Source organism: Echiichthys vipera (assembly GCF_963691815.1).
Source record: "Echiichthys vipera genome assembly, chromosome: X".
In the NCBI taxonomy this organism is placed as follows: Eukaryota; Metazoa; Chordata; class Actinopteri; order Perciformes; family Trachinidae; genus Echiichthys; species Echiichthys vipera.
This window is the reverse complement of record NC_139825.1, coordinates 23488887-23511673: the sequence shown is the minus strand read 5'-3', so window position 1 is coordinate 23511673 and position 22787 is coordinate 23488887. Positions and strand designations below refer to the sequence as shown.

The following is a 22787-nucleotide window of genomic DNA, read 5'->3' as shown; positions in this document are numbered from 1 at the left end:
GAGTGTTTGGAGGCGAAGGCAGAGGTAACCGCTATCCAGTCAAAACAATCAAAAGAACACATTTTGGACACACGAGCAAACAATATGGTGAGCCTGCCGCTTCCTGTTATGGATTTAAAAGTGAGTTAAAAGAGGTGAGGCACATATGCTTTGATGTATAAGTGTGTGTGTGTGTGTGTGTGTGTGTGTGTGTGTGTGTGTGTGTGTGTGTGTGTGTGTGTGTGTGTGTGTGTGTGTGTGTGTGTGTGTGTGTGTGTGTGTGTGTGTGTGTGTGTGTGTGTGTGTGACCATGACATCATTTCTGCAGTGTCTAATCAAGGAGAAAGGGAGCCGACATTCGCAGAGGGGCCGTAATGGAAACACGATTGACCTGCTTTAATAAGAAAAACAAGATACCTGCACCCACACTTTCTCAGAGACACACAACACCTACACTTCACCTGTGACGACACATGGCTTCACCACCTGCAGACAGATCCGTGTGTATCTCTGCTCTTTTGAAGTTTTATCTTTTCTCAGTGAGGGATGGCGATTTGTTGCATGGCAAAACTCCATCTGTTCATTACAATATGAATGGGCATGTAAGTTTAGTGCTTCTGGAGCGGCAGAGATGTGAAATTGAGGATGGCATGCAGAGCAGCCCCGACACGCAGGGTTAATTCAAACCGCCTTTGATGTCTGCCTGTGTGTGAAATGAGCTGGTGGTCCAGAGTTCACACAAACACACGCTGGCGCACACACTCACGGCTGTGCGCGCATATACACGTGTTATAATCATCACACAGAAAAACTCAAGAGACCACTCGTGTAGCCACATGAATCCAAACACACAGAAAATACCACAGGTCATATCACATACTGTACAGCACCAAAACACCAATGAAAGCACAACTTTACTGTGTCAGGGAGTCTTAAATCCATTGCTCTCTTCAGGATTTAACTCCTGAGCATCCCCAAACATTCACTCACATGCCATCCACATCCACATGACAATGGAAGCTAAGCTGCCTGTAGGCAAAAACAGACTGCTGGCTTACACACAATACCTACATAAAGCAGATACTGCAGCTATACAGCAATACTCAGCCAGAATGGAATCTGAACATATTTGATTGATTAAAGATCCCTCCACTCAAAAATCTGTTTTCTTCTGCTTATGTCCCTAAAATGTCTGACCTTGACTATACTTAGACTTAGACTTAGACTAGACTTAGACTTAGACTTCTCTTTATTGATCCCTTTAGGATGACTCCCGCAAGGAAATTGAATTTCCAGCAGCTTACAAAAACACAGGGGAGGTATAAAAAAAATACAGTATAAGATAACAAATAAACTCTTAGCTAAATAAATACAGAAAGTATAAGAAACAATAAACAGTAAACAATAAACTCTTAGAATAAACTCTAGAAGTAAGAATACAGGTAAAATAAAATTCACAGAAAATTAAATCAGATAAGTTAAACGTAGAGGAAATGTATAAGAATAAATATGTATGACTGTATATGACAGAAATGAGCAGTAAGATTAAAGTATTGCACTTAAGTGGTGGATTTAGTTATTGCAAAAAGAAAAGAAGAAAAGCATCCAGGTGTGTAAGAGTAGATTATTAATTGCACAGTGAGTGGCTCCCACTCCTTCTCTTCTGTCCTCTTTATTTCCTTCTCCCCTTGAGTGAGGAGTTGTAGGGGATGATGGCCTGAGGGACAAAGGAGTTATTGAGCCTGTTGGTCCTACACTTGGGCAGGAGCAGCCTTCCACTGAACAGGCTCCTCTTCTATACTGTAGAATCTGTGTAAAGTTTGTCACAAGACAGATGATTTCATATTCCTCTCCTGAAAGGGGACGTGTCTGTGCACTTCCCTGATAATCTGAGACTCAAACATATTTCGGGCAAACTAGATTTGGTGCATCACAATTCTAAAAGCCAATCGCTGTTTAATATGCAAAAGCCAGAAAAAGAAATCTCCAGCGCAGAGCGGACTTGTCAGTGCAGAAAGCGAAAACACATCTACCTGTTTTAATGCAAACACCGTTCTGAAACGTAAATAAAAACGCGGTTATTTCCGAGATTGGCTAAGGTGGAAAAGCTGGTGAATCCATAAAAGCAAAATGCAACCATGTGCAATGGAGATACATTTACAAACAGTGGTGAGACACCAGCCCACTGTTCACTGTTCAGTGCTGATGCTCATTTAAATAGCAATGTCATGCATAACAGCAAAAATGGACAACCACATCTGAACTGGCAAAAGAAAAGAAGTAAATATGAAATCAGTTGGAGTGCCAGAATGATTAATAAACAAACTCTGCACTTGAATTTCAGTTTACTGGACAAGCTGTTCAAGTTAGAAAGCCGGCCAATTATAGAGAGCCAACCACCATTTCCATGACTATAAACAACGAGCTTATGTAAGCGTTAATCATTAATTTGTTTATGTGGTAGCATACTTTTCAAAACTATTTGAAAGTGAAGCCATTAATAAAATAACACAGCGGCATTAACAACATGTTGGTTCAGGGGAAAGCTGCTCAACAGTTAAATTGTAAAAAGGTGATAAACAGTTTTCGTTTGAAAAAGTAAACTGTAATATTGGTTTGGAAAATGGAAACGTTTTTCATTATCTTTCAATTTGACTGTGAAATAACACATACAGGAGGGTAATGATGCTCCCTTTGTTTCTAATCAGTCTAACGTGTGATGGTGAGCTTCAGGCTTCTTACTACACCCTGCTCCGAGATCCATCAATATTTTATAGTAGCCTGCATTTTGGAGTCTTTCAGATTTTGATGGTCAGAAAATGCCAACAGACTAGCATTTCCTTGTCAGTTGTTTGTAAAACCTGAGCGTGGTCCATGAAAACAGCAGCACTCTGGTTAAGGGTAGGGAAGATCATGGTGTCTGTTGAATGTTTAGAATCTTAACCAAGTTGTTCTGTGTTTAAACATTAACATGAAAACATTAATCATGCTTTAGTTGCTACAATATGTTTTTCACAGATACTTTCAATATCAACATTTTGCAACAGGGCTGAAATATCTATAAAATGTTTCAGTTGGCAAAACATTTTCTCCCAAATTTAGTGTTGAAAATTGGTACACAGATGTCTTTCTAGAAGACGGGGTTGGTACACTGAATGGATTAACTGTATGTGCAAATATATGTGTGCATGAATGCACATTTGATTATATGTGTAATGCCACAATTGATGTGGTGGAGAACAAATCCCCTCATACAACGAAGCCCTGGGAAAAGTGCCAGAGGCAGAGATGAGACTGAGTCCGATTTGAAGCCAAAGAAGAGGGTGGATATCCTGTGGAGAGAGGTGGAACTTCTCCTCCAGGTTTTTAACAGCAAACATGGCAGAAGACGCTATGGTTTACAGAGTGAAAAACATGTAGGTAGCACTTCTGAAGACCCCTCTCAGATGGCAGTAGAGAGTCCTTACTGCCTACATGTTATAAAAGGAAAAAGCTTTTCTACTTCTTCCACAGTACCTTGGCACTTGAGAACCACCTACTGCTGAGGCAAGCCAGTTAAAGTTATTCAAAACTGTGACCAATCAATCGCAGACTATTGCAGGTGGAGGAGGAAGAAATGAAGAGGAGAATAAAAGCTCTGAGACTTCAGCGCACCCAAACGCTCTCACACGCACACACACAAACCTTAAAAGAAACAAATGCATTATGTTCACAATGCAAAATAAATGCCGAACCTACCACTTCACACATAGAGACGAACTCCCTCTGCAGTGAAATAAATAAAGCACTTCACACCTGGATTTTCGAGGGCATCACGCCACTCTACATTACCTTTGCAACCCACTCAGGGAAGTGTACCCGTTATATTTTTTTTCTGTCAAGCACAGATCGTAAGACACGTCATGCGCCCTCTGAAACATCAAACAGAAGACGAATGAAAATTACACAAGCATGTGCACACATTCTGCAAATAATAGTGTAGAGAGATGGAGACGAGGAGAAAAGATTTGCAGCGTTGGCAAAATAAAGCATCTTCCTCTGACAGGGCTGGAGCTTTAGAAAGACCTCTAATCCTATTTTGACACATAATGCTATATTGTCTTCTTGGTCTTCCTTGTCTGCCTTTTCTCCCCAAAAAGCCACTAGTAGCACAAACGCATCTGCTTTTTGTTTTCCTTGAAATCATCAAGCAGCAATTAGTTACACAAATACAGCCCCCAAATGAACCACAATGAACGTCAGAGAGATTCAGACACTCCGGCCATCTCTGTTTGTTCTGTGCTGCTGACACTAAAGGGGCTGTTTCCCCCCAGTGGGCCTTTACAGCTCCATCCTGGTAATTCACTGTACTGGAATCAACAAGCGCATGCACTGTGATATACTGTATGATGTTTTAAATAAACTCTTTGCACACACACTGCATGCACCACGTAGAATTGCATCTTTAAAAACCTTCATTATGGATTTCAGTGAGCTGGCTTTACTCTGAGACTGAGCAGTTCAAAAGGTGAAGAAGGTCCAAAGCAAACACTTTTGCCTGAAGGCTGAGATGTCTAGGAACTGATAAATCTGCTGACCATTTCAAAATAAAAGATGACATATACATACAACCTAATTAACAGATCAGATATCATACAAACATGAATCATTTGTGAAGGATTTGAAACACATATGTCATTTAAACATGACCACTTCATTTTCAGTTTAAAAATTGTTGAAGTTTTGCAATGGTTCAGGACCCCCCCCCCCAAAAAAAAAAAAATAAAAATAAAAAACTAGTTCTACATGTTGGGTGAAATATCAGCAGTGATTATTGTTACAACATTTAAAAAAAAAATGTATAATAAAATGAAAATTGAGACACGGCACTGGCATTATATTATCTAGTTTAGTTTTTCTAAACTGTCACATTTATACTGCAAAGCTATTTTAAGTAATCCCTTCGAACACCAACATATCTGCATGCAGGGCTGCACTCTGCAGATATATGTATTTTCATTTATATAAACACCGCCAACCAGAGCTAGGCCATCAAACTGGGGAGCTGAGGAATTCTTGTAACCTTCCCCGGTGTCGGAAAACCAATAATAAGGCAGAAAAATAAATAGCGTGCTTTTGTGTGCCCTTCTGTTCTCCTGTCAGCTCAGTGGAGTCCAAGCCTGCGAGTAATAGTGCTGACCAGCTCTCAGTGCTTAACTTTCAGCTTGCTACTACTCTTATATGCTTCTAATGTCCACAGTTATTTTTTTGTGTGTTTTATTTTTGTTTTTGTTTGGGGTAAATACACAGTAAATGCTAGAGTTGGCACACAAACGTGTGAGTTAAACAAGGGTTCCAAACTAATTAAAAAGTGGTTCGCTAACGGACTATGTCTAAGCTTTCATGGCCCTGATGTGTAACCCCGATTACCTCTCTTTCCTGGGAATGGCACATGGGATGTCTGAATGGGAATGTTGCCAGGCTTAAACATTGGACAGTAAACCCACGAGGACACACAAAAGGACAGATAAATATATAAACGGGGATGCACAATTCCTATCTGATTATCATGTATCACAATTAAAGCTACCTATTGTACATTTCTGGTGGCTACAAAAGTGTTTTCCTTTGATAGCATTCAGATCGACTTTAGCGCTGCGTGAAAAAATGCAGTCCCCTTATTAATTTAAATAGGGCCACATGGTATGCACATACGGGGCAAACAGCAGAGTCATCAAGCAAATTAATTGAACCTGGCTCAACTTTTGCCTGAACATAAAGCGATACCATCCGGGAAGGAGCCCTAAGGGTCAATACAAAAGCCCCTTTCACATCTGCACCGCAGACCTGAAATTATTACACTGACTGTATGTGTAAACGCAAATATCTAAACCAAACAGAGGATTTCCAATAAAAGAGAATGCATCTGAGACAGAGAGTCTCCTCTTGTGTTCTGTGTGAAAGAGAAACTTCAGACATGATTCTCCTGACACTGTCCAGGGTTCATATGTGAAAACAGCTAAAAACATGCAAGCACTCTTTTTTGGTGGAATACTTTGTAACATGAACAGCATCTACTTGTCTTCTATTGTTTACCTCACAGTCAGAGCAGTAAAATCATTTCTCATAATAGTCAGTTGAGTCAGTGTTTCTGTGACGGATAAGCCTTCAAACGCATCTACTGGACTACTGGACAGTGTTTCATCATCTGACCTCTACCTGAAGCAACACCAACGCAGCTCCTGGCGTTGTTCTAACACAAGGCTACTTTCAGTCTCAACGCCCACGCAGCACTGAGTATTGAAAGCTGGCAGCAAATGTCAGGTCGGATTCATGGTCTTGTTTGCTTATTCATTGACAAAATAGTTTTGAATTTAAACAATGTTCACGAATGACTGCTTGTGCTTACAAGATATTTAACATTTGAGGACTTTGACTTCTTTTGTCAATTCAAAAAAGGGCTTTTTTCATATATATACTTTTAATTCTTCTTAGGAGTAGTATATAAAGTGCTTCAAGAGCACATGATCAACAAATAATTGGAAAAGTGACGCACACACAGATGATTTTCAGAAGAAAAAAAAACGTTCTATTTATATGATATTTATATTTTTTAGTCTTTATACCAGCTACCAACAAGACTGTGCAGGCTTTGCTGCTGCTGTAGATGTGCTAAAATAGCAGTAATTATTAATTCATTAATGTTAACAAAGAAGTAAAGACCTCAGTAAGAGTAAACAGAGATGTGTATTGATGCATGCTACACAATGGCAGAGGGATACTTAAGACGAGCTGGCAGTAGAGAAAACCGGAGCCGGAGAGTAAACTATCTATCCTGCAGAAATAGCCTGTGATGTTTCACACAGATAACAAGCTGCTGTTGTGTAAGGTCTAGGCCAGAAGATGGAGGGAGGGGGGAGGGAAGAGAGCTAGGAGAGGCGCTCTTTCCCTCTCTCCTTTAAAGGTAACTTCTCATTGTGGGCGGAGGGACCTTCAACTCTTCCTGTAAACTCTCTACAGGAGTTAAAATCAAGAAACAAATGGCCCTCACGACATTGTCCACTGATGGATCAACACACTGAGAAGGGGGGTAGCTGACGTCAGCTTTAGAAATTAAGGACAGGGGGCAGGGGAGTGAGAGCAGGGGTGTCTGTATAGCACTGGGCATTTGAGACAGATTATTGAAAATTTCTGTAGTCAGCGATAGTGAATAAATCCACCAGAGCACTTTATAGAGATATCTGTTTGTCGGGGCCGGCTGTCTTGGCTGTGAGATACCTTCTTTTCTAGGAAGAGAGAAAGGAGGTTTGCAGATGTATGAGAGACATTGTGAGAGTGTGTGTTCAGCCTGCATACAACATCTCCCTCAAGTCATAAAAACACATCCGTGCGGATCAAAATGAACCAGAGGCTTCAGTGATGTTGGGGTAAAAAAAAAAAAAAGACTTCCCACACACACATTCTTGAGCATGCACACGCACATTGGAAGCACTAGAGACATGGAGGTCTGTGTTGAACTAAGATAAAGCCACAGCTAGCAAGAGGTCAGTGGGTTGGCTGATGTAGTGTCGACAACACGGCATGAAGAGACACACAGAGTGAAGAGTGCAAAAAAACACACTTCATCAAGTAAAAAATTCAAGCTCATATGAGAACTGGATGAATCCTACACACTTTAATTGGCACTCTGTCTATCCGCCATGCTCCCATGTGTGGGTATATAGATCTGGATGTCCATTGTTCTCGAGTTTCCAGTAATCAAGACCAGTAAATAGCAGGAGAGGGTGTGGAGGCGCAGCAGACAGATCCTCAGAGTACAGAAGTGCCAGGCTGAAGCAAGGGGTTCAGGAGCAGTCATGTGCACTAGGCTAAATTATTCATGCTGATTAGACTCTTATTATTGAAATAAATTTAAGAGTTCAACATATGTTACATGTCATGGCCATTTAAGAGGCTTGCTAAATTGAGGCTGTGTCTCTATGTGCATAAGTGTTGGGGTTTTTCTTCAACTTGTGTACTTGTATATTTACTCAAGTACTTTACCGCAGTTCATTGAATATTTCCATTTTCTGATACTCTATACTACTACTATGAGGGAAGTATTGAACTCCAAAATACAATGTGTTGTTAAATATTAGCCAGACATTTTCAACCTATTTTGCTCATGACAAAAATAGCAGCATCTAATTAGGGTTCCTTGTTAGGTTTCAGATGTCTCAGATGTTTAAGTAGTTCCAACAAAAAGAGATGTCCCCTTTAAACTTTAAACTTAGATAACTGTCCATGGCCCAAAGAGGTCAACTTATCCAATATCTTACAAAAAAGCAAAGATTAGAGAAGTCCAAAACATGAATACACTATTTGTTCTGGAAAACTTTTTTTCTTTTTGTTTCCTACCGCATTAATCACCACGTGACCCTTCAGATTTATCTTGTGACCCACTGGTGGAGGCCTGAACTTTAGCTTGGGAACCACTTAACTAACTAAGTGGTGGAAAAAGTACTCAAATCTTTCACTTAAGTAAAATGTACTTAGTTACTGTCCACCACTGAGACTAACTACTAGGGTTGTAAAGGGGGCGGTAAATTCCCAGTAAATTTCCAGAAACCTAAGGTTAAGCTGGGGGATTTTGGAAATATTCCGAAATTGTATGTAGTCTACGGCTCAAATGTGTTGCTTCAATGATCTTGTGCTCTGGGCTAAAAAATGTGGCTTCCGGGTCCAAGGTTCTAGAAATCATCTGTGCAAGTGATGGAGGAATACACAGTGCATGTAGGGGGCGTGGCATCAATACACCTGCAGTAAGCAGCAGGCTATGTGCATGCGACTCTATGTGGTTATTTTAGTCAAGATTATGCTAAACTATATTTGCCACAACTATATTTAAAATCTCTGTTAAAGTTGTACTTCGTTAGATTTTCATCGAATTAATTGTCTTTTAATGTACTATCTATCCAACAGTGAGTTAAAACAATTGTTATTGATCATATGACCCACTGGTGGAAGCACTTCCTCTTTGCTGAGTATTACAATATCCGTGTCTGTGCAGACATTTCCGCCGCCATGTTTGTGACACTGCTGACAGGTGTGTGGATTTGAGAGGGTAACATATAGGGGACGGACTGAAAGTAGAGAGGTGAATGTGTTTAAAAAAGAGCAAAAAATAAATTTTAAAAAGTCGACGCAAACAGCGACTGTGAATGTGACAAGATGGAGGGCTCTGAAAGAACAGGTTTGAACATCTTACCACCAAAGTTGCCGCTAGAAACAAGAAAACTCAATTCAACGGAGGGCCAACATTCAATTTTGTAATTTCCAGCTTTATTCACATTTATTCCCATAAATTCCTGTTAATTCCCATAAATTCCCGGTAATTCCTGTTGAAAGTTTCCAACTTTCCAAATTCCCGGGAATTTTACAACCCAACTCACTACCCAGCTGTATATACTGTAGGTAAGTAGTTAAAACCAGCTCCAGTTTGGACGGTAAAATTCTGCTTACACAGTAATCTTATAATGTCATTACAATTATATATTAGTCAGCTGGGCTATTCTGCTCCTGAATAAGTAGTTTTACTTTCAACATCAAAGTTCTGCTACTTTTATTATGTAAATACTTGTTCGACCACAGGTATATGAGCATCTCTCTGCCCGATGTAGTTATCTTGCAGCTACTGTACAGTTAGTACAGTGAACACGTGTCCACCTGGTGTCTAAATATGTACATAATTATACTATCTGCCTGTATCTCTGATAAACCATCAAATGACAGTGTGTGGGTGTAGGCGTACTGCTCATGTGTGTCTATTAAAACTGTTATGAATAAGCCGGAGGATATGGAAACAATGTCCACGGCCGCCTCTCATCACCACATAGCGTACTGTAACACATCAAACAGCAGCACACAGGATAATGAGGAGGATAAAGACTATAAACAGCATGCGTCTGCTCGCATTTTTACATTTACCACTTCTCGTCCTTCCCCTCTATCATTTCAGCCATCTTAAGTTTGACTCTAAATATACACACAAAACCGCCTGAACATCCATCCATATTGTCAAGCCATTCTTCATTCTTCCTCCCACCCCCCTAAAAGCCGCCCACTCTCCCCTGCTTGTCTATTTACGCGCCACACTTCCATTCGCAACTTCCAACTCCCCCGATAAATCACTCACCCTCTATCTCACTTTTACGCCACTTCAGAAGCAAAACATCTTGACTAAACCTGAATCTATTATAATGTGATTTTAAAAGTTTAAATATCTTAAATATTATTTATTTTTGGATGAAACTTGCATGAAACTTGCAACATGCACAAACTACAACACATCAAAACATTGTACATCTCTATGTCGTTTCTTAAGTTGACCGATCCTTAACACATTCAGCTATTTTTGGGCTCCCCTGTCTCGGCCTTTCCGTCTCTTTCACCCGCTTCCTTCGCTTGTCAGAAAAAATAAAATCTCTACCGGGTGGAACTGAACAGACCACATTATATTCCCTGTCTCTTTCCATGTAAGACAAACTCAAAAATAATTTGCACACACACTTTACATTTTTTTTGTCTGTGAGAATAAACTGCGCATGAAGAGGAAGTGGGCGCAGAGGGAGGCAATCTTGTTACCAGCCGGCATAGCCCTGGGAAGATTTCTATCAGACACACGTATAGAGAGAGGCATCCATTTAGAAAATGGCTTTTCTAGGCATGCTGGGCCATTTAGCACACCCTGTGATGAGTCCTGTTTGGGGCCATGATAAATGTTCTTTCACACCCGCTCTGCGCATACTGTCAGGCCAGCACACACGTGCACACCGCCATATGGGCATCCTCTACAAGACATAACCGGGATGGACGTCACTGGGTTTGGGCCACAGAGAAAACTTCAGCAACACGGAGCCTCAATTAGTTCAATTCGATAGAACTTTAAGCACTTAACATCACATCTCCACCCGAGGTGTCATTAAGATCAGGATTATTCAGCTTTGGACTTCAAACAAGCAGTCAAGGGACACCATAATGTACTTAAATCATATATACTTAGGGATGCACCATATGTTTTATTTCCAGCCAATGATTACCTGCTTCTCATGGCCGATACTGATAAGATAACTGATGAATTCACATTTTTGAATTTTAAATAAATAGTTCATAACCTGCAGGCTAGTAATCCATACTAGCTAGAAAGGCTAGTATGGATTATGGATTATTCCATAGCTCTGACCTAACCAAATTTGCCTGAAGTATTTTCTCAAATGTTTTATTTCATTAAATCATTTTAATCATTTATTCTTTTCTAGTAAAGTATGTCAAATAACTTCACAAATATACTGTGGCTTTTATTGGGCATTTTGCCTAAGAATTCAAATATAATGCTTTGACATAAGGTGCATGCCACCCCACTGTATCGGAATGTGCGCAGCAATTTGGCTTTGTATTATCGGACAATAATTTATCGCCTATAATTTAATTACCGGAATAATAAATAATATAAATTTCCCATTATCCGACAATTAATTATGGGTACAGATATACACTGTGCATCATCCCCACATACAGTACAACTCTAAATAGCATAGCACTGAGACAATTATTTGACTAATCGACAGGGAGACTGACAGGAATTTATCAGCAGCTGCTTTGTTCAAGCAAAACTGCCAAATGGTTCCAACTTTTCAGTTGTGAGGATTTTTGTTTTTGGACTGTTGATCTGAAAAAAGAAGCAATTGTAGATTTATAGATCAAATGATAAATCAATTGATAAAGAAAATAATCAGCAGATGAATGAAAATGAAAGAGTCGCAGTCCTTAAATATGAAAATGATCACTACCAAAGTCTAAATGTATAACAAGTAGTATCGTATATCCAGTTGTTGTTTTTTTTAAAGTAGAGGGAGAATTGTTTTGTTTTCCAGCAAAGCTTCTCCAAGTTTGATGTAAGTTGAAGGCTGACAGGCTTTTTTTATGTGTTGAGAAAATTCTCCTTCCTCTTAGGCTCTTCAAACCCTTTCGGAAACCATAGACTGTTCTCTCAACTTGATCCAATCGTACTCGCCTACGGGAGTCGCCATCTTGTCAGACTTTGAATCCGCCTCATTTCGTCTTACCAAAGAAGGGCATTTATGTGATGTTGGGATACGTCCATCTTGCTGAAGTATACCTCAGCAGCCAGGCTAACGTTAGCCAGATAGCTGTAACTTAGCTAAGCTGCATGGATCTGGCATTGGTTGCTTCGTAACTTTAGCTGATAAGGTCATTTGCGTGGCGAGCCAGCCAGTCCAGCCCCTGGAGTCTGGATGAATTAGCTGACACACAAAAGAGAGTCCACAGGTTGGTACAAGTAACCAAGAAAGTCGGTGAGGGTCTCAATTTTCAAGTTACATTACAACCCATTTGCCTGTTGGCAACGATTAACACATGTTAAACGCTACATAGAGGACCTTTAAAATCAAAATACATTTTTTCATTGTTGAAACAATGACATTTTGAAGATATCAGAAAGCAACAATATGCTTTCACCTTGAAACCCATGTATAATATTATTTATCCACTAACATTTAGAAATGCACATTGCTCAGTGGGAATACTGAAACGTTATTGGGATATAGGCAAATATTTGGATGGGTAAGCGTTCTCTGTTGTTTTTGGTTTACAACATAGGAGTGCTAACAATCAACCTCTCTCTATTATGCAGTCCGAGTGTCTGCCTCATATCCACTGCTGGTCACTAACCTTTACCCCAGCACGCTCTCTGTCAATTCACTTCCTCCTCTCTGGGATCCATCAATGACACCACAATACCAACAGCCATCACACTAACCACTGATGTCTCTAGCATGAAAGCCGCCACAGGCACCATACCGGCGGGATGAATCACACTCACCCATACAGCAGTAATGAAACATTTATCTCAGGGTGCATTACAAACCCTGGGAGCACGACGAACATGCACACATGGCAGAAATATGATAAAACAGTGTCAATCACACTCTGCTCAACAATCTGCTCTACCACAAGACAGACACGTGTTGTACACATTTCACATGAGGACACAAACAACCAAAATCATTCATCATTTAGTTGTAACTGTAAAAATATATGTTTCTAGAAACAGGTGAAAATATGCTATTAATTTGTTGAATTTGTGGGTGAAAAGCAAAATGAGCTTTTCACCCACCAGTGTATCTTCACTTTAAAACACTGGTTTCATATGATTAAGGAAGGTCAATGCAGAAATATCAGGAGTGAGATTTTAATCAAGGAACTTCTTGAAAATAGAAAAAACTGATTTACATTGGGAAAAAAGTACATTCATCTAACTGAGTAAAATTATCTGACAGTACAGTTAATACTAGCCTAAATATCTTAAAATATCTACAGTTTTTTCAGTGCTCATTCAAACACATTGCCTCACAAACACACATACGCATACTTATGTTTACATCATCACCCAGTCAAATCTTACTGATTTATAATGCAGAAAGAAAAACGGTGTGTCACATGCAAGCTTGACGTCAACTTACCGATCTCATCTGCTGAGTTCCGGTGACGTGCTGCAGAACCTTTTCCAGCTCCTTCTCGATGCGTCCAGCCCAGTGAATCATTCTGGGAAATAAAATTAAGACATTTTGAATCTGCATCACTCGACGTCATGACCTGAGCATGTCATCATCAATCAATTCTCTTTTCATTGGATGTGAGTATGTTTGTCAGAAAGAGTCTCCCCATCTTTGTGTATCTCTTTCTCTGTTGTCAAACTGCTGATACCCTTCCCTCTCTCTGGATCCCTATCTGGAAGCATCTCTCTCCTACCTGTCCTAATGTCTGGGTTAGTCATGAGCAGCTTCTCTGCCCATCACATCTTGCATATATATCTGGTCGTCTCTGGCAGGACCGTCAGCGAACATGCCTGTCTTGGCTCGGCTGGGATCAGCCGCTCTGTAGTAAAACTGTTCAGGTCTGACAGAAATGCACCCTAAGCAGGAGCTGATCTCCATTCGACAGAGCCAAGTTTGGAATTAAGAGATCAAACGGCTCGAGCTCATCACTCTATATCTCCCAGCAAGCAACAAATGACTTAATGTTTTGAGATTTTCACTAGATCATTTTTAAAGCAGCAGCAAGGGCTAACCTGCCAACCTACAAGCTGAACAACCCATGTGCATGGCCATGAAAGAAAAAAAAACATTATGAAAGCTCATCTTACAGCCATCAGACGAATAAATTCTGTCATGTGTTTGCGAGCCAACCCCCAACTCTGTGCCAACCTTTTCCTTTCAGCTGCCTGCAGATAGCTAATCACTAGCATCAACAACACAACAGACCCGTTTGTCTTTTAATATGATGACTGAAACAAATGTCATCTTTAAATGTCAGATTTTCTCAGAAGACAAGAGGGAAGACAGATTTATTAAATTGCACAAATCTGCCAAGTAATGACAGAGCTTGCCATAATCACAAAGCCAGAGCGGGGCTCATCAGGAGAGTAACAGCAGGGAAAACACACCAGGCGAGTGTGTGAACTGGCTGAGTTTATTCGGGACGAGATTAAGAGCAAGTATGAGGGCCTCCAAAAGGACGATGCAGATTGGGACCGCTGGGGAGAGGCCGCTGACTATTAAAAGGTCACCTCGATATGAAATGAAAACAAGCTTACAGTGAGAGCAGAGCCGAGCAGGACGCAGTGATACTAACAGCGAGGGACAATACCTCTGCCCCAAGCCAGGCAGACTTCTTATGTAACTTCATTAGTCTACACACACACGTAATATATGTATACAGCTTTGACAGAATGACGTGCAGTAGGAGAGTCCTACGTTATGCCTTATATGTAAATACAAACCGTAGAGCTGGGAAATCTTGGTAAAGTCAAGCAGCACAACCGATCACCAGTATATTCTGATATTAAATATGATAAACCGGGCATTACTGTTTTCCTGTTTTAATATTTAAACTTAACTCAGTGTGGATGATAATGTGGACTTGATGGCAGAGCAGGTACCTCCTTTTTAGTCAGCAAGAACTAAGGCTCAGCAATAAATCAGTGATATACTACTGACAAAAATCTCATATGGAGAGATCTTTTTTTTTATAAAATCATAATCAAGATTTCGTGATGCACACATTACCTTGTCTAAATTGACAATTACAAGTATATTAACTCCAACTTTTCAGAAGATGTTATCTGAAATACCTGAGGGGATATCATTTGAAAACTGCAGTTTTAGCTTTAAAATCCAACTTTATATAATTTAACACACAGTCCAAAGTGATTAACATCAACTGGATTACATAACCCATGATTTCACATATGTGAGCAGATATCGTGATATACTGAGATAAAGTCCTTCTATCAAAAAATGTCTAGTCGTTATATTTTTCTATATATTTTCTATCGTTATGTCGAAAAACCAACGGCCAAACTGCTATACAGCCATATTTATGTTACTTAAACAGCATTTTCATTTTACACTAAAGTTCTAAAGTTGAAGTTATATCATTGTCAAAAAGTGGACAATTGATTTCAGTAATGTCATCCTTTAAACTGTGTAACAATATTGTGATAAAATACTCAGACGGTGTTTCATATCCCGATAAAAGTGCAGATCTGTACAAAGACACACCTGCAAAGGTTAGCCTCGACACTCAGCCTTCACTGGTGGTTCCATTTTGTTTCATCTATTTCATTACATTGAATTCATGAAGTCTAATTAATAACATAGTTAAATATGACTAAAACCCATGATCTAGTCACAGGCAGCAACAAGCCGAACATGGAGCCTTAAACAACTGCCCTGCATCAGGTGAGATAACATAAAGTTGACCCAACAAATTTAAAGGCACTTTTGTAAAATGTTGTAAGATGACTTGAGATTTCTGTTTACCAACTGTAAATCAAAAGTCCCAAATGTGCAGAACTCTCCACTGAGTAAGAACTACAGAGATATCAGGAGACATTTGTTTGGTAAATGCTAAGCACTAATTGAGGCCTGATGTTCAAATGTTTGGAGACCTTCTGTGTTGTGAAAGCTGCAATCTCTCTTAGAAAACAGAGAAGTTGTCAATGTGCACTACGTGAAAGCAGACTGATGCTCTCTGGCTCCGTCTCGTCTGATGTAGTATTAAAAAAGTGCTTTGGCACCTGTGTTGTTGATGTATTTTCTGTGTATTGTGATGCATGTTGGCAAAACATTATGGGAAAATGTGACGAAATGAGTTTGGATGGACGACCTGCGTGTCACCGGCACACAGTCCATTTTTCGTTCTGCTGCAATGGATCTGGGTGAAACACAAAAAAACTTTAAGGGCAAAAGGAGGACTATTTTCATATCAGTGGAAATTGCTCTGAGTTTCACTAACACAACAGGTTTCCTCCACATGATTTAGAAACACACACACACACACACACACACACACACACACACACACACACACACACACACACACACACACACACACACACACACACACACACACACACACACACACACACACACACACACACAAATCCGACAGATACACACCTATTAAACCAGGCTTGTAGGCGGCAAAGGTGTACAAAATATACACTGTCTTGGCACTTTTCCTCAGCTACACCTCCAACACACACATGCTCCAACGGGTTGACGGCCACAGCCGTGCCCAATACACTTCAATTGGGTAACTGTCAATTTTTGGTAAATAGCACAGTGATGTGGGTGACACAAAACCCAGTTTTTAAAACCCTAGAGATGCCTACTAATATATAATAATAATAATATAAAAAAGGTATATATATATTACCAGACCTAGACTATTCGTCTCATCTAATGAGATTATCATTGTCTCATTACAATGGTAACTGTATGCTAGTATAGTTACAACAAATAGTGAAAGTACTTCTGAAAAACAACGTGTATTCATAGGGGAAAGTTCAGGAGATGTTGCTGCAAGATTATAAACAATGCACGTAAATAATTAACTATGGGTGCATATTATACAAAATAAATATGACTTTAAAATCAATTTGAATTTGTTCTCAAAAGCATTTACATCATCTTTATGGTGCTCAAGTGATCAAATCAACCATGCAGCTAATTGTCATTTTAAGTCAGTCAACAGTAATAAAAAGATAAGTGTTTTTATTTTTAATGTCACCTTGGCCATCAGGAACACCAAAGAGATCCCCCAGTGGATGCATCAGGGAGGAATGATTTAGATTCTTCATTTAATTTCATTTCATCCTGACTAATCATCACTACAGGTTACACAGCATGTTCACATCAACACGTATACACTCGGGTGAGGAACTATTGCAATCAGGCTTCACCGAGTTTCATACTGGGTTGCGAAAATGTCATTTCAAACGAAGCAACGTTCACTTTAAAATAAACTATTGTTTGTTCGAGGACGCAAAAGGAGAAGTGTTGCGTTTGCAGACGTTACGTTTTCACTATGTCTCCGTGTGTCATTCAAGGTGAAATGCTTATATTGTTCGCATTTTATAAGTTATCGCGCGTTTAATTCAAATATTATTGCAAAAAAAGAGTGTACGCTGAAAAACGTACAACGGTGGTTTAGGTTTCACACAGCTGGATGCACTGCTACTTTCTGTGCCTGCGATCACCGGGATAAAACAATATACTGTGATAAATTGCGTCTAGATTTACAACTATAGATTATGCAAGAAAAACATTTGGTTTCTGACCACTGCAAAAAATGACCAGATATAATTCTGGAAGCCATATTGCTCTATATGTCCCCGAACAGAGTCAAAGCAAGTATGGCTCTGGAGTTTGGGTGAGGAAAGACTGAGGTGCGCCTAGTTTAAAGACGCTCCTGTGGCATCAACTAACTGGTTTAGTCCCTGATCCAAAATCATCCTGTTGAGAACACCAGAGTATCCTGCTGTGGGATAGAGATCATTAAATTTCACGGTGCGTGTGCGGTATCCAGTGGAGGACTTTTTAAGACTACAGCCTCGTTGTAGCTCAGCACATCCATCATGCGTAAATAAGATATTCTCCCCAGTGCAGCGACAGCAAAACACATCGCCTATTATTATTATTGTTGTTGTTGTTGTTATTGTAATCGTTTTATTTTAATCCCTATGGATGTCCTAATAAAATTCTTGCTCTCTTGGCGTATTCGCCGGTGGCACCTGTGCGTGTTCCCTGTAGCCCGTTTCCGTGTTGACAATGACAAATGAATAAGGCTTTGGATAATAAATGCCACTGCCCACAACAACGAAAAGCAACAACATAAGGCTTTATGAAAACGTGATTCATAACGGCATCAGAGACGGAAACTGCGTCTTCTGTGTTTGAACATCAGGGACAACAGTCTCCTCTCGCAACAAGGTAAACGGCGCTGCATGTGCAGGATTGGCGGGGGCCACCTGTCCTAGTTCCGCGCTCCTCACCCCGGTTTATCCCCCCAAACGGTGCAGGGTACTTACGTGTAGTGCTGGGGGAAGAGGTGGGTCCCGTCAGTCGGCGTGGAGACGCATATGATAAGTACAGTTTGGATTGCGAAGAGGCAGAAAATACCGTACGACTGCGCGCAGATCGCCATTTTCCATTAAATATTCAAGAAACTGGGATAAATAAGAGAGGGACCGGAAGGACAGTCTCTCGCAGCTGAGCTAAGAATAAACCGAGCTCCAGAGGAAAAGTGTGTGGTGGGGAGGTGATGGTTGGCGGAGGCTTCTGGACACTTCAGGCGGTAGTGGAATCTCAATCAGAGACGCACAGTGAATTGGCAGCTGAAGACACGGGAGATCGGGATCGGGATCAGGATCAGGATCAGGAAGATGCTCTGCTGCTGCTGCTGCTGCTGCTGATGATGATGTGCCTGCCTATTTGCGCACTCGCTGTCCTCCCTCCCTCTCCGCCGCCGCACATTTGCTCCTTTTCTCTCCCACTCTCTCCAATGTTAACCACCACACAGAGTAAAGCTAACCACGACAGTAATACAGTGTTCCTATCCCGGTTTTCAAAGTAAAACAATTTTGTCAGGTTTATGGAAATGTAAAGTACGAGAGAGACAGGCAAAATTTGATAGAATAATTGTATTGTAAGTAAAAAAAAAATGGCTTAATCTGAGCACAGCGCTACTACAATACAACAGCCTCAATTGACCAGAGGTAGTGCACTTATTTTACAAACATAATACCAGGTCAACTTGTAAAAATATCTGCCGTCGTAAAGTGTGTTAATTTGGGGGGGACAGATTTGGCACAACATCCAAGCGTTAGTTCAAGGACTTTTTTTATTATATACGGGCATCTTTTTTGAAGGTCCAACTGCTACACTTCCTGTATTTATTCAGACCATCTGTGGCACTTGACTTAGCTGTTGGCACAAGCGGTCCTTCCTTCTATCAAACAGCCTATTCCTGTGCAACAGACAGACGTGGGCGCGCATCAGGCCACCTCCTCATGTCCACTCTCTTGCACTGCCCTCCTCAAACTCACTCGGGATTATGAGCAGAAATCAAAGCTTTTTTTTTTATAATTACGAGGCATGACTCTAGAGGGGGCGGATTGTATCAACTGGAGTGTAAACGTGCAGCAATCACCTCAGGGCTCCTTTCCCAACTACATTTGTTCTACTCATTAGCTCATCTGGTCCAGTGGATGAACATTTAAATTAATGCAAGGAGAGTTAATCACCTAATTTTGGGAACACCTATTGTTCCATGCTGTCACTGGCTATTTAGACGAGGTTTCAAATGCAGCTTTACAGGAGGGCAGGACATGTCTCCTTGTTTCTCCTAACTGGGAGCCTCTGAATAATCATAAGCTTGTTAATAAGAAATATTTGAATGAAGCGAGTTCTCCTCGGGACATAAGTCAGATACTGTTCATCTTAACGGTAAACAAGGAGGAGAGATGCACTGAAACCTCAGAGTAAATCTAATTCAGCATGAAGTTATCCCCCGGAGAAGTGAATATCTCCCTCTATCAGCTGTGTCTGTGTGTGTGTGTGTGTGTGTGTGCTGGTGGTGTGGCACACGTGTTTGTGTGTGTGCACCTGTACCTGCTGTCTTGTTACATTTTTCTGCACTGCTGTTTATTCTCTGATCTTCCCATTTCAACTGGAGGGCACAGTAGGTGTTACACGTTCGCACCTAAACAAAACACATTTTACAGGTTGATCCATGTGATAGAGAACACACAATAAAGATTTATAGCTTTTTACATGATTTGTGTTTGTTAAACGGGCGGACAGTGCTTTGCAAAGCACAGAATAGGGTTGAAGGTGCTCAAGGCATGGTTTTTTCTAGTTGTCTCCCAGTCAAAACCAAGGTTCAGGACCCTCTCAGCTCATTTGCTGGACATGGGAAGAGACAGCCGGTATTGTGGCTGTATTGTCCTTGGCTCAGTCAGTCAGCAGGGGACACGCAGGTGCTCTGCTACAGAAAGCAACACAGCAGTCAGCAGCATTGCCGCAAAGCATTTCTGTCTCTTTGCTTACAGGGAAGACGGGGATGTTTCAGTAGAAAGGACACACTGCAGGGCACGGACCTCAGCAGGAGAGGAAAAACACACCTGATGGCAGGGATGAAGAGCTGCAGCAGCAGTCCTCCACTTATGTACATAGATGTCACGGATCATTCGGTCAGAACAAATATCTAGGCTTGTTTCTCAGGAAGTGCAAAAAAAAAATCTGCTTGTATTCCCCAAAGCTACTCCACCCTCTTTCTCCACCCAATCCAAACAAATCTGAGGCAGAGAAGCAGGACACAGTCATGTTTTGATTTATTATTCTTCCCTATGCAGAGAAAAATAACCTTAATTGATGGCTACTCCCTCACATTAATTTAATGTACCACACTTCCCATCGGGACATTGATGATATCAACAAACATATACTGGTAGAGTGATGTAGCCTGGCTGACTCACACTAAACATTTCTGCTGACTCACAGCCACCCCTTGTTTTCTCCTTCCATTCAAACATACGTAAGGCAAATGCATCTCAATTTACCTGGCTCATGGGGCCGGGGAAAGAAAAATGAATGCAAATTTTATTTTGAGTTAATGCACAAATATGTAATTTTCTCTAACGGAAAGAGCAGTGAGGGGTTTTTATCTGTGCAAACAAAACCTCAGGGGGGAGAGATGTTTCTCTGGATGGATAGGATGCCTCTGGGTGTTCTGCAATTGTTTGGAGAGATGATCGGCAACCAATTTAAGCAATAATTTCTGATGTACTGTCACACTTGATTTTCGGCATGCCAATACCTTAAATGCAAATGAAATTTCATCTGCCTAAATGTGTGTGTGTTACGGTTGTGGGCGGAGGAGTAGCAGATTAAAAGAGGTGATTGCCACCCTGGGGCCTTGGATCTCATTGAACACGCTGCGATGCTTATAGAGAATCCACTCTTTATTAGAGCTGATCGATGAGGCTGGCTAAGGGATCCGCTCAGTGAAAACACACAGATCAATGACCTCAAGCTCTCCTCCAAACCGTGCGAAAGGCAAGACAAGAGGCGGGTCTGAGCGGCTAAGGGTCGCTCTCATTGGCCGTGCAGTTTCTCCTGAAGAGATTGACCTGCCAATCTGTTATTGATCCATGGGAGTTAAGAGGAAGGAGACAGGCCTCTCTGTTCTGTATTGGACTTTCTGGGGACTGCTCCCCCAGACAGAGGGCAAGTAGGTTGGAGTAAAATTAATCACTCCTTGTTTCCCCTGTCTCCATGCCTCGAGGAAGTCACTGGTAAAAGGCGCACCACACACAAGCACACACACACACACACACACACACACACACACACACACACACACACACACACACACACACACACACACACACACACACACACACACACACACACACACACACACACACACACACACACACACACACACACACATACTCACACACACACACACACGCTGGCTGCTTATCTTCCTTTCCCTCTACCTTATCCATCTTTCTCTCCCTCCCTAACCTCCTCCTCTGTCTCTTTCTGTGGCCTGTATGCTGATGTTTTGCTTCGCTGGACAGAAAAGTGAGGCTTCACACTCTGTAAAACCTAGTCTAGTCAGCATGCTGAATTCTAAGATTTTATACTTCTGATTACAGAAGGACTGCACATCGCGTTCACCGCAGATGATAGAGCCAGCTGCCCTTGAGAGAGAGAGAGAGAGAGACCCGACGTTCTCAGCAAACTTCAATGATCCTCTCAAGTGCTCTCTGTAAAAACAGGAGGAATGATATGCTGTCACTCAATTGCCTCACGCTTTCTTTGAGGGCATTTTGTCAGGGTTTTTCTTTAAACCACAGTAGAGTCTGCTTGCTCTTGTCCTCTGCAGGGATATATTGGAAGAGATCAGTGGAGGGATTCCAGCAATCAAGGTTATCTTCCCTCTGTGTCCCTTTCAGCTTACTCCCTGCTCACCTCACAGCTTATCATCCCATTTAGTTTCATCTACTCACCAGAACAGAGAGAGATCCAATCTAAATAACACACAGACCTCTATGCTTACACAAATATTTGAATATCCCACATCCCTCATTATGTGCTTTGCTCTGTGATATTACTGGCATGACCTCGATGCTTTGCTAATATCAACACAGAAACATCTCATTCAGACCACAGTGCTCTGAATACCTCTTTTACTGTAAAATACAAACATACCCAGTGATGTTGGGCTGCAAGGCACTCTGGGACTTTCATGCTCAAATGTCATAGCGTTTCATCCTGATTGATGATGACTCACTCCCCTCGCTCTTAGTCTGCATGAAAGAACAACAGCACCAATTAATGACCCAACCTCCTCACGTGCAACAGTATGAAAACAACCACCATATCAAACGTTACAGCACGGCATTGAAACTGTGC

At 41.0% G+C, this 22787-nt stretch overlaps 1 protein-coding gene across 1 annotated transcript in view; it reads right to left on the bottom strand.

Moving 5' to 3' along the window:
• The window catches only part of cacna2d2a (calcium channel, voltage-dependent, alpha 2/delta subunit 2a), a gene marked incomplete at its 5' end in the record, with an annotated part of 160729 nt that extends 142222 nt beyond the window's left edge, over positions 1 to 18507 (bottom strand). Inside the window, 2 exons of the mRNA XM_083939740.1 lie at positions 13479 to 13560; positions 18392 to 18507. Of these exons, the coding sequence (XP_083795866.1) occupies positions 13479 to 13560; positions 18392 to 18507 (198 nt within the window). The remainder of the gene's footprint in view (positions 1 to 13478; positions 13561 to 18391) is intronic.
• Positions 18508 to 22787: the final 4280 nt, after the last annotated feature.